This window comes from Equus quagga, chromosome 17 (assembly GCF_021613505.1).
Source record: "Equus quagga isolate Etosha38 chromosome 17, UCLA_HA_Equagga_1.0, whole genome shotgun sequence".
Lineage (NCBI taxonomy): Eukaryota > Metazoa > Chordata > Mammalia > Perissodactyla > Equidae > Equus > Equus quagga.
In genome coordinates this window covers 12,434,596-12,448,074 of record NC_060283.1, presented here as the reverse complement: position 1 = coordinate 12,448,074, position 13,479 = coordinate 12,434,596, and the positions used below count along the sequence as shown (strand labels likewise).

The following is a 13,479-nucleotide window of genomic DNA, read 5'->3' as shown; positions in this document are numbered from 1 at the left end:
TCATTCTTTTTAATACCTATGTAAGATTCTATTCTATTGAGAAACTAATTCAATCCATCCTTTACTGATGGAAATTTGGATTATCTGCAAATTTTCAATGTAACGATTAATAATGTAATGAATATGATATGTATCTTAACATCTTAAGCAAATATTTAAATAGGCTAAGTCTTTTAGGGTCAAATTATAAACAGTTAAAATTTGCTATTTTTATTATATAACATTGTGTCACATAACAGTAGAGATCCAAAAAGCAAGGAAAGTGGGACTCTAAAATTTATAATTTGGTATGATCAGAACCACTGTCTTGTCTTTGGGCACTGTGGTAGATCTGAATGTACTACTGCGGTAAAAGAAAAAATCCACTTTAGATGAAAATTACACTATTTATCAGTTATCTGAAAAAATAGTCTTAAAGAATAGTGTAATTAAAAATGAATTGTGACATTGATATTTGCATCATCTTTGCTAAGAAAGAGTAAGCTGAGCAAGTTTTTAAAGGACAAATCATTTTTTGCCATTTTACTAACTCAGCAATGCCAAAAAATGAGTCTACAATCCTGAATTAAGGGGTTGCTTTTACATTTATTTCCCCAGTTTAGGAAGTTAATTTGCTGATAGATCAATTCTAATGCAGCAGAGTTCCAACTTGTGTTGTTTTCATTCACCACTTCCTGTACTCATGTTTACTAACTTTACCAGATCCTACCACAGATGAACAGTCTATTTGTCCTTAATAATACATTTTAAAAAAAACACTGGTTAAACAGCCATATCCTGTGTGTATGGCTCTTTTGTGAATTGTTACTTTTTCAAACATGTAAGCAAAGGAATCTATGCCATGGAACACCACTATCATTTTAGATTTTTCTTGCGCTTGTGAAAAATCACCTGAAGCAGTATGTCAGAGATGGCATGCCCTTACTGTAAGAGGGTACTTCACTCTGTATCTTGTTCAAATGATATAAAAATACAGTTACTTAGATATGCCAACGCTTGACCTCAATCCACACTGGCCAAAATGATAAAGGGTAGGGAAAAGAATAACAGAGAAATGGAGGGAAAGAGCTAGCTGTTTCTTTCAACTAATTAATCTACACCCTGATGTGGGTTACTGAATACCTGGCTGCTCTTATAAACTTATACTTGTAGTAATTCCTCTGAAGTCTGTCTCAAGGATATTTCTGAATAAAAACAAAATGAAAAGGAAGTAGAGGTGATTTAGTTTTAAGGCAATTTCAGTCCCTAAAGATTATAGCAACTATTAATAAAAGGGAGTATCAAGAATGGGGAGCCCTTTCAAGTGGAGGCAGGAGATTCCCAAAGATTCCCCAAAGTCTGTTTAAACGTAACTGGTAGTCTATACTGATTGTATTTATAGTTACTTAACCTAGCTGGCACTTTCCTTCTTCATCTGTTACAATGAGGATAATAATAGTATCTACCTCACAAGCTTGCTGTGAAGACTAATAGTATATGTAAAACATTTAGAATAATAAGCACCTTGTAAGTGTCAGCTTTTATTTTTAGAGAATAAGTTGAGGTTACTATGGCCCATTTATTGTTCTAAGATGATACAAACACTTTTCCATGCAGAAGAACTAGTTTCTTAAGGAAGGGTGACATCAGGGCATTTGCAGCCAGTGACTTAAAATAACTACTGTACTAACAGGTATTATTCAAGTCACTTACTCTTTGAGTTAAAAACCATGAAACCAAAACATACGTCAAAGGTCTGACATTTTACCTCCTGGTTTAAATTCTCTACACCAGCTGTGTATCTACCTGTAGAAGTGTATTAAACAAGTCACAGGTTGATTTACAAAGCAATTTTCTTTTTATAAACCGGTATAGTATTCATATCAAGATGCTACGAGGAATTAAGATTTTAACTTTACACTTCTAGTATATTATACTCTCAAAGGAAAGGGTTCATATTTGGAAATCTCTTCTCCATTATAAACTTTGTTGACCAAGAAGTCCTTCTTAATCACCCTTATGCTCTGGCGTACAAAGTGGGCCAAACATAGGCTAATTCATCTCTTTACTTTTTACTACCTGTTCTTTGACTGTGTAACCCTAAGGGCTTTTTCAATGCGTGTGTATGTTTCTTTTTTTCCATCATGTATTTTTTTCCTGTGCACTTTAACATCCTTTTAAGGCAATATTTTCCCCATCTTGTGAGGAACATAGAAACTCAGAAAAAAAGACTGTCCACAGAGCTCTGGAAGTCAGTGAGAAGGCAGGCCTGTTCCTCTTCTGTCCAGGTTCAAAACTGAGAACTAGAACATTTCCTACGCTGCTTCATCTTAATATAATACCTATAAATCAATTCTATCAACTACTTTTTAATACTGAGGAATTTGCTAAAAAACGGTAACATTTAGCATAATATTTTAAGAGAGAAAAAGTTCCAGAAACAAGCACACCATGTTTGTAGCTTCCATTGTATTCTATAGGTTATTACCAAAGGAACTTCCGAATAAAATCTGCTGTTCACATCACGTGCCTGCTTTTGTAATTCTACTCTCCGTCCCTTTCCCTGTGATCTCCATGGAGAGAGAACAGCATCTTAGATCATATCATCCTCTTGGATGATCTCATCTCCTAAACCGTGGCTATGCTCCAAAAGGTCTTCGGTTCCCTTCTGCAAGGAGTCTAGCTTCTACCCTAAACACTTCTCCTGCTGCTCCCAATACTGGAAGTTTTAGATCTCTACTGAATTTTGTAAACCGTGACTGACAATAGTATACTCTTTCATTTTTGCCAATTCATTCAACTCAGTCTAAGCTTTAACAACTTTAAGCTGTTTAGATCACTGCAAAACCAGTAACTAATACAACACTTTTAAGACTCTTATTTGTTTTTGATATTCAACATCTTGCAATTTCCTCTTCTTCTTATTACTTAACTTTGATTATTTGTTGCATAGACAGAAGTGCTGTGATTCCAAAGACAGCATAAATATTTACACATTCCAATCTATATACTGTTATTGCTGCTTTTCTACACCAACAGTCAATGCAAAAATATTTGCACTGACTCTTACTTATTCATTTCTTTTAAAAGTACAGTTTAATTTTAACTTGGTCGTATACTTGTTCTAGGATCTCTAATTCTCAAACTTTACCATATAAGCTTGCTCCCTAAATTTCCCATCTCAGTAATTTTAAACTCTGTGCTAAGTTTAGTTTGTTTCTTTAACTTTTTAACCTTTTCCAAATCCTAGAATATTTATCTATATGGAGGGGTGGGGAAATTTCATCTATGAACAGCACTTTTCTAACTTATAGACTTTCTATCACCAAAATTCTAGGCATAAAAAGCTTTTTATTTTATTGAAGATATAAGACAATAGCAGGGTCATGCAACATACTATTAACTGAATTTTAAAACATACATATCTGAATGTGCGTTTTCTCCTAGTCCAGTAGTTTTCCTTAAGTTACATGTTCTACAAATAAAAATTTTCTTCTTCTAGGGTTATGTTAAACCCTTGTAAAATGTCTACTTCTCTAACCATCTGAATTTCTTATACTGTCAACGTAGAGCCATAGATCATATAGCCGGAAGGGTCAGGGTTAGAGAACACCTGGTTTTATAACTGAGGCAAAAAGAAACCAAGAGGGGGCAAAGTAGATGCTTCCAGTGAAGACTGGACTATTACTGATTGAGAACAGGAATAGAATGCCAAGTCAATGACTGAGGTTACTCCTCCTAAGACAAAGCACTTACAAAAGAGAGCATTTGAAAAGAGCAAGAGACCAAGATGACATTATAAAAGGAAGATACCACTTACCAACTGCACCTGACCCAAATGTATCATCATTAAATTGATCAATCTCTTCATCTTCCTCTCCCAGGCCCTGAAATGCATCTTCATCTTCATCCAGAGGACAATCCTCCAAAGACTAAAAAAAGAGAAAAGAGATTAGCTATTCATGAAGTTCACAACCTCATTTTAAGTGTTCTAAAAATGTTCATCTTACCTTCCCAATTAACAGAATAGCTTCATTATGACTTCTTGTAAAGATGGCATTTTTTCTATCCCCCAATTTCCCTGACATTGCAAGATTTCAAGATCTTCCTTCCTTCAGTTTCTCTTTCCTAGTCCTTATGGCATGTAACCTTTTCCCCCAAACGTTCCATTTCTCCATTTATCAAGAATCTAATAATGGCATTTCCTCATGCAACCAAGAAATTAGGGCTGCAACTTCCTTCAGTGGCTCCTTTCAGATCAGTGGTTAGAAGAGTAATGACAACTGAAAACGAACACTATTATTTTACACTAGTTTTATGTATGTTTTTCAACAAAATTCTCATCTTCCCCATATTCATGTCACCTTTTCAACCATTTTTTAATTCCCTTTTAAAGCTTTCTCTTTACTTTCCATCCTTCTCCCCTTCTGTTTCCTATAAGCCCCAAATTTGGTGACAAAACCAAAAGCTAAACTTTCAATCACAATTAAGTCAATTCTCCAAAAACTGTGACATGGCAAGTTCGAGTTCTAGCTCCACTTTTACAAGTGGTGCGAACTTGGGCAAGCCACATTCTTCCTGATTAATTAATTAAATACCTCTCGAGCGCCTATTGTGTCTCAGGCCCTGTGTTAGGCTCTAAGCCTCAGTCTCTTAAGTGGTAATGCAAGGACAGTACCACCTACCTCAGAGAGTTGTTGTGAGGATCAAATGAAGCAAAAATTTACGCAAAGATGGTGGCTTGCTGAACAATGATCAGATATCACTGTAACAACTTGGTGTGTTCTATTTTAAATATTTTCCCCTTCCACTTCAGTCAACTGATGTATTTCCCAAGTTTTCTTTGGCAACTCTGCCTACTGCGTCTCTTCTTCTCTCTCCATGTTTACATAAAGTCAGTTTGGTCCTGAAACATTCCTATCAAGTATGTGTCCCTAATTTTCACAGACTCAGCATAGGCATTCCACACTCTCTGGGCACACAGGTTTGCGATCTACCTTGCATGGCTACCTCTTAGCCAGGCAATTCCAAAAATTTAGGTCAAAGGGCCACTCTACCCATCTTAAGCCCTCGCAAACTTACACAAAGCAGGCATGCAACGGCCTCCAAATCAGAGGCAGCCGCCAGCAGCCACTCCCTTCCAAATCATAAAGATCCACTTAACCAAATCACTTTTTTAAGTTGGAAAGACTTTTAGGGATCATTTAGACCAGCCCTTTCATTCCACAAATCCAGAAACTTTATGTCCGGAGATTATGAGACGTTCAAGGTCAAACAGTGAACTAGTGACAGGGTCAGGACACTCGACTGTTGCTACATTCCCGGGACCGTCACCAAACCCACGTCTCCGTCCACTCGCCCAGAAGGAACTTGTGCCGGACACGCCCCTTCCCAACCCGGAGCCCTCTTCAGTAGACAGTCTCCGGCCCCAGTCAAAGGGCAAGTCCAGGCCCCCTTGACTCCGATGGCTGCCTGTTTGCATGGGTGTGTGTAAGCGGAGGGGAGGTGGTTCCGGGTCCAGGGCGGGAAACGTGTCTCTGGGCTTTCCCGGGTGACTCTTCCTCAAGAAGAACCCCAGGGTAGGTGCCATGCACTCCCCTCCACGTTCCCACCAGGGTAGGGGTTGGGGGGTGGTCTGGTTATGGCACTTAACGGGCCCTCCCCACCCCAAAACAGAGGCCAACTCTCCCCAGCAGCAACTGATAGGTCAGTCCCGCCCCCTGAAGGCAGCTCACAGCCCTCGGATTACCCCCGCGACCCCAGGCCCGACGCTCTCCTCTCGGTGGCGCGGGTCCCGGCGCCCGCCCCCTCCCCCCCAGGGGCGCGGGACGCACACGCCGGGGATGAGAGAAACAGAGGGGCGCGGGAGGGAGGGAGGGGTCACTTCCGGTCGCAACAGCTCACCTCGTAGCGGAACATTCTCGGGGAGGGGGGGGAGGGAGCGGGGAGGGGAATGGGGGAGGGAGGGAAGAAGCGTTGACTCTTCGGGCTCCTCCGCGCACGGGTCCTCCACCGGCTCGCGACCCCTGGCCGCCGCCGTACGCCTGAGCGTGCGTGGGGACGTGCGCAGGCGCGCCTCGGGGAGGGCGGCCGCCCCGCTCGGCGCCCGGCGGTGGCGGCTGCGCGGGGACTGATTTGGCGTCCGGCTTCCTAGTCTCAGCGGCGGGAAGGAGGTCCCGTGGCGAGAGACTGCGCACGCGCTGCCCGTCGGGGGCTTCCCTCGAGCTGGACTTGCGACAGCTCCGCCCCCCGCTTCTCTGCGCCCGCCCAGCGCTCAGGGCCGAGTCACGAGTTTTCCGTCACCGACGGGGCGGAGAAAACCCTTGTGATTGTCACAGGATAAGGCTTTGAAGAGTCCCAGGCTGAGCCTGGGCTGGGAGAAATGGAGATTCCTGGGTATTTATCCAACATCCACCGCAGCCTTCGGGCTGCTCGGCGGTCCTCACCGTGTACCATATGCGCCGAGTGGAGGGAAAAAAAAGAAAAGTTGGGGTCTTCGAAAGGGGCTGAATTTGTCGCCACTTTCAACTGCACGTCACCCCCTTAATCAGCGGCAGGTCAGGGCTGTGATTTACGTATTTCAAAGTGATGACGGCGCCCGTTCTTTTAAAAAGCCGAAGACGTTTCAACCAGGAGGTTGAATCCGGGAGGTTCAACCACGTGATATTTTTAGGCGCCAGGTGTTCCAGGCACGTGGAGCGGGAGAGCCCAAAAGGGCAGCAACAGGCGTGGGCAGCAGGTCATCGAGGCTGAGGAGCGCCAGCCTGGCTGCGCCCCTGGGTGACACCACTTCCTTAGAGGATCAAGCCCAGAAAAGAGTTTGTGCGGGTTATAAGCCTGTATACCCTGATTCCAGAAATCTGGTGGTTTGTTAGCTCGGCTAGCACCTCCCAGGCCGTTTCAGCCCGTTGAGCTCACGGAACTCTCTCTTTCCCCTTAAGGACTAAACTTGCGCCGTGTAGGATTAATTCTTGTGCATTTCGCAACTCCTTTCTCCTGGTGTCTTAGAATGCAGCCTCGCCTACGAATAGCACACAGTGAATTCCTTACGTGTTAGTGTGACTGGATTAATCAGAGCCCAAGTACTGGAAACTTTGGATTTGGCAGTAGAAGTTCTGGGTGGGAATCAGTGCTTTGTCACTGGCGATCAGATTTTGGGCAAGTTCTTTAAACATGTCTGAGCCTTAGTTTCTTTTGAGTTTCATCATACCTGCCTCAGAGTGGTGGTTCAATGGCATGATGATACTAATACTACTGATAATGATTGAAGTGGGCCTGGCACTCTCCTAGGTGCTTTATATGGATTATTTCGAATTTTTCTTCACACACCAACCCCGTGAGGTAGGTAGTGATATTTTCTCTATAGCCAGGAACCTGAGGATTAAAGACATTAAGTAATTTACCCCAAACCACCCCTTGGCAAGTGGCAAAGCTGGCAGCTGAGGTCTGTTTGATTCCAAAAATCCAGTCTCTTGATTACTGTGACAAGTTAACAAAAGCAGATGTTTACATGGGCCACGCCCGAATCTTAAAGAAGTGGAGCAGGCCAAGGGTAAGATGATAATTGGTTTTGAAGCATTCATGGAACATTACAAAACTTCATGTGCTAGGTAACAGCGAGTCTTAACAGTGACCAAAGAATGGGTGCCATATAGATAGACCAAGGGTTGGCAAACTATGGCCCACAGCCAAATCTGGCCATCCCCTGTTTTTGTAAGGAAAGTTTTTAGGAATACAGCTACTTTCATTTATTTACATATTGTGTTTGGTTGCTTTAGGGCAACAAAAGCAGAGTTGAGTACTTACAACAGAGACTGTTTGACCAGCAAAGCCTAAAATATTTACTATCTGGCCTTTTAGAGGAAGAGTGTGCTGATTTTTGATGAGGCAGATCATGTTTTCTGATCATTATGTTAGAAGTAAGAAATTAGAAAAAACCACCACACTTCTGATCCATGGACTGCTTAAGAAAACAATGGAAAGTAGAGAGTATTTAGAACTGAATGGTAAACATGTCAACATAAGACTTTTAGGATACAACTTTATATACAGTTTATATAAGAAAATAGGAAAGCCTGAAAACAAATGAACTATAGGATAAACTCAAAGAAAGTAGAAGGAAAGAAAGAATGAAGAACAGAAATTAAAGAAATAGAAAACAAGGTGTCCTAGAGAGGATCAACAAAATTACCCATTTTTTTTCTCACACAACGCCTGTCTGTGAGGGAGATTAATGAGGGTCACTTTGAGTGAATAATGTATTTTTTGGGGCTGTGTAATAGCCCCATTATTAAGATGGAGAGTGTACAAATTCTTTGCACAAGTGATTCTTTAGAAGTAAGGTATGGGCTGGCCTGATGGCATCACGGTTAAGTCTGTGTGCTCCGCTTTGGTGGCCTGAGGTTCTCGGGTTCAGATCCTGGGCACAGACCTATGCATCTCTCATCAAGCCACGTTGAGGAGGAGTCCCATATACGGAACAGAGGAAGATTGGCATAGATGTTAGCTCAGTGACAATCTTCCTCAAGCAAAAAGAGGAACACTGGCAACAGATATTAGCTCAGGGCCAGTCTTCCTCACCAAAAAAAAAGGTAAGGTATGATACCTCCAGAGAGTGTCCCTTGAGTAGGTGGAAGAAGAGTCAGTTCCTGCCTGCCAGGTAGGCGGGAGAGGATTTAGACAGCTGGGAGAGGACATCAAATAGAGAAAGCCACCAAGCTTTCTTTGGCATTGTCTTTTCTTTCTCCAGAAGCTGTAAATAATCCACTGTGGTATTTATAGACTATGTTCTTTTTAAAAAAAATCATGGTAAAGAAAAAACCCATAAAATGTATTTTCTTGCAAGACTGGTTTCAGATGGTATTAGAGTTTTACACTACTAATTTTCATTTAGTGGTGTAAAACGCTAAATCAGTGGTTCTCAGCATCATCAAGAGTGCTTGTTAAAACAGACTGCTGGGCCTGGTCCTCAGAGTTTCAGATTCAGTAGGTCTGAAGTGCGACGTGAGAATTAATTGCATTTATAACAAGTTCCCAGGTGATGCTGATGCTATTGGTTCTACTTTGAGAACCATTGGTTTAAGACATTGTCCTTGAGTGTTTGCAAAGGGATATGGGGGGGGGGGGAAAGAGTGGTGGGCTGCCCAGAAGGTCATTCCTCTTGTATTTAATAAAGTTGTTATAGAACTTTAAACAGAAAGTTTACAACAGAAAGTTATAGGAATGCTTGGTGCAACAGATCTTAGGACAAAAGGGCTAGCCATATAATGAAAATAAAAATTTACAAGGTAAAACTTGTGGTGGATTAAACAAGGCCACAAATTCTTTGGCAGTTCTCCCATCAAGAGGTGGCTTCTAGGGCCAGCCCTGTGGCCGAGTGGTTAAGTTTGCGTGCTCCGCTTTGGCGGCCCAGGGTTTCCTGGTTCAGATCCTGGGCACCAACATGGCACCACTCATTAAGCCATGTCGAGGCAGCATCCCACATGCCACAACTAGAAGGACCCACAACTAAAAATATACAACTATGTACTGGGGTGATTTGGGGAGAAAAAGGAAAAAAGAAGGAAGAAGATTGGCAACAGTTGTTAGCTCAGGTGCCAATCTTACAAAAAAAAAGAGGTGGGTTCTATTTCCACCTCTCCTTGAATATGGACTGGACTGCGACTACTTTGCTCAACGGAGTATGGGAGAGGTGATGTTACGCCAGTTCTGCATCTGATCTTTAAGAAGATTGCCATTACGAGTCCATATAAGATACCTAATTACCTCGCTGAAGAGATCACATGAAAAGGCCCTGAAACTCCTTGGAGAGAGAGAGGGTGGTCCAGCTGTATCTAACTTGCTAGCCGTCCCAGTCAAGACATCAGACTTGTGAATGAAGCTGTCTTGGATTCTTCAGATGAGCTCAACTATGAGCTGAATATCGTTGAGCAACCAACCCCATTCAGCACCATGTGGAGCAGAAGAATCACTCAGCTGACTCTTTCCCAAGATCCTGACTCGTAACATCATGACATATGATAAAATGGTTGTGGTTTTAAGCCACAAGTAGTTTATTACTCACTAATAGACAACTGGAGCAAGTCTGTTTAGAAAAATTATTCAAAATTTGGAAATAAGGAAAAAGGATTAGTGTGTCCCCTTTCAATGTTATGACAAGACCCTTATCTAAGAAGCTTGTTTAAGGTTCATTTGAAGTTCTAGGAGGAGGTAAATTTCAAGTAGTATTTACTGTTAATGAGGTCCCAGACTCTGTAAAGTTAGATATTAATTTGTAGAAGCTTGGTAAATTGCAAATTACTTTTGCCCAGTGGAGGTGATTTCATTTTGGGAAAAGATAATCCCAAAGGGAACGTTTGATTGCCCTGCCAGACATTAACTGGCTTTATATTTAACTTTTGAGTCTTATTCTGGAATTTTTTTTCCTCACTATGTATAGTTCATAGTTTCTCGTATGCTCTTGAACCAGCTTTACCATCCTGCTGGTTCTCTCATTAATGAGATAAATCTTTGACACATGCTCGTAATATATTTAAATGAGAGTCATGTTTTTAACTTTTTGAAAATTATACTTTGGCAAACTTATTTATATTGAATATTAACTTTTTCAGGGGATTCCATTCAGTACCTCTTTTTTGAGAATCCGTTATGTAAAAAGTTGAGACTGTGTCATGTAAAAAGTCATGAGCAAAGCCTGAGTAGTTTATTAAGGTATAAATTAAGTAGTATATTAGCTTCCTATTGCTACTGTCACAAATTACCACAAATTTAGTGGCTTAAAACAACACAAGTTTTTTCTGTTGTAGTTCTGGAGGTCAGAGTCTAAAATGGGTTACAGTACTATGTTCCTTCTGGAAGCTCTAGGAGAGAATTTGTTTTCTTACCTTTTTAGCTTCTAGAATTTGCTTGCATTCCTTAGCTTGTGGCCGCATCCCCCATCTTCAAGCCGGCAGCCTAGCATCTTCCAAACTCTGTTGTTACCTTTTTCTCTCCTACCCTCCTGCCTCCCTCTTATAAAGATTCTGTGATAACAGTGGGGGCACCTGGATAATCCAGGATAATCTCCCCATTTTAGGACCCTTAATCACATCTGCAAAATCCCTTATACCATATATGGTAACATATTCATGAGTTCTGGGGACTAGGACCCGGACACTTTTTGGGGGGGGGCGTTTTTCAGCCTACCACATGTGCTATGTATGAGCCATTGGTGTATCCAAAATCATTTTTGGTGGTAGTATAATGAGAAAACGTTTTAAAATTTAAGTATTTGTTTTGTATACTATTTAAAGATGAAAAATTGAAGGTTTCACTAGGTGAAATTATGAAGGATCATTAAAAGGAGTATAAAGAATGAGTGAGAGAACATGCAGGCCCACCCTCCTCCCATGGATCCCAAAAGGGGCAGCTAGTGCTGACCAGGCCTTGACATCAAGAATGGATTGTAGGGACCTCCCTCTTCTATTAGTTTCTGATTGGCTGTAATTTAGAAGTGAGGCAATATGTTAGTTTCCAGGGCAGATCATCACATTGGAAGATAAAATCAGAAAGCCAGTTTTGTACATTTTATGGGTTACTGAACTGGTAAGGGGGGGGTGTCTTACAGTACCATTGCTTCCATTATTCCTTTTGATTCTCTGAGTATGGCAGGGCAGGGATGGCGCATAGGGAACTATTCCCCTCATCATTTATCTCTATGAACAGGAAAGGGATGATGATGCCCTCCTTCCTGGGCTCTTCCCAGGGAGAATAAGTAATTGAGGGCAGAAACTGTATAGTTTTTACTGAGCATTTTATTCTCACCACATCATCTACTTCAGCACTTAGTAGTAATTGTTCAAACATTTCTGAGTTCTTCTTTTAATCACAAGCCATTATTTAGAAAAGAAATGGCAAAATAAAAAATTAACTCTACTTACGGATTCATAGGAAATGTCTTCAAACACTAAACTTTGTAGGCCTAGGTGCTCTTCAAGTATCCTTTGGTATCTCCTTGTTTTGGTTTCTTGTGGTTCCTTGTGTAGGATCACCACAATAGGATTGAGTGGCAGCATCTCATTCAAAATATATCCTTGCCCATTCTACTGACAATAGCTGATGCTAAAGAAATGGGGGTAGGATAGAGGGAGGACTAAGACGAAGGGTAGGGAGAAAAGGAGGAAATCCTACAAAAACTTAAACAGCCTCAGCTGCTAACTTCCTGTCCAGCTTGGCATCCCCTGTGCCTAAGGCTTGCGTTAGCGTGTTTCTTGCATTAGTCAGACTTCTGTATTTCCCCACACCTAAGTGGGGGAGGATAGGTCAGCTTCTAGTTTCTGGCCTTTTCCTGGGGCAATGGGGCAAAGCAAAGAGAGATTCAGACTGTTCCCTGAGACTGCTATATGGGGAGGACCTTGGCTGTGTCTATTTCTTTGGGAAAACTTTGCAAGAGGAAGACAGGCTTGTTCAGCAAAGTCTGAAGATTAGTCACAATGCCACGAACACTATTAAGTCTTAAGGCATTCTCTTAACAAACATACAGAAGCCTGATGTAAAGTGCAGCGATGTTTAAGAACTCAGGCACACTTGCTGCCCTCACCTATTAGCTGACATTTAAGACAGGAAAATTTTGATAGAGGAGATGCCTGCATTATGATTTTCTTTTGTTTCTTTCCTATTCAGTGAGTTAGGATACTTATACAATGTAAAACACAAGACATTTAGGACTGTGATGATTAACTTGGGATGTTGCAGGTACCTAATGCACATAAGAAACCATCCTGAATTTATTGGATTAAAGTAACAATAATGATTTATTTCACTAATGAATCTGCGATTTGGCTAAGACAGTGGGAACAGCTCATCCCTGCTCCAGGCGGCATCAGCTGGTACTGCTTGAAGGCTGGGAGTGACTCAATGGTTGGTTGCTGGAATCATCTCAAGTGTCACTCACTATCTGGCAGTTGATGCTAGTTGTCAGCTGAGACGTCAGTGGGGTTTTCAGCCAGAGCACTTACATGTGGACTTTCTTTGTGGTTTCTTATTTGCTTCACAACATGCTGGCTGGGTTCCAAGAGCAAATGTCCCAGAAGGGCCAGTTGGAGGTGTATCCTCTTTGATGACCTAAGCTCGAAAGTCACATAGCATCCCTTCTGCTGTAGTTACAGACTCACCCAGATTCAAGGGGAAGAAAGATGGACCCCACCTCTGGATGGGAAGAGTGTCACCATCACAATTTGAAGAGAGCACGTGGGAACAGATAGGTCATTGCAGGCATTTTTGGAAAATACGATCTGCCACAAGGGCCAAGCAACAGGAGACAAGGCTTTTTGGACAAGATAGGCTAAGAAACCTCTCAAAAGTCAAATCTTACAAGATAAATATTTTTCTCCCCTTAAGAAGTCACCACCACCAGCACTACCTGTGTTTATTATAATGGTGTATGAGGATGAGACAGAACTGGAGGAGACTTGGGAAATCGCTGTAATTTTGGAGCTTATAAAATCTTTGGTAAGGACGTGC

General features: G+C 41.7%; 1 protein-coding gene across 4 annotated transcripts in view; it reads right to left on the bottom strand.

The window, feature by feature from the left end:
* PATL1 (PAT1 homolog 1, processing body mRNA decay factor) overlaps window positions 1-6,234 on the bottom strand; it is a 28,923-nt gene extending 22,689 nt beyond the window's left edge. For 2 of the 4 annotated variants that reach the window (XM_046643977.1, XM_046643979.1), the window contains exons 1-2: window positions 5,884-6,234; window positions 3,800-3,911 (exon numbers count right to left, since the gene is read on the bottom strand). In XM_046643977.1, the coding sequence (XP_046499933.1) occupies window positions 3,800-3,911; window positions 5,884-5,898 (127 nt within the window). In that variant the 5' untranslated portion in view covers window positions 5,899-6,234. The remainder of the gene's footprint in view (window positions 1-3,799; window positions 3,912-5,883) is intronic. The other 2 variants (XM_046643980.1, XM_046643978.1) reach the window with 2 other exon arrangements.
* Between the last annotated feature and the right edge of the window lie 7,245 nt (window positions 6,235-13,479).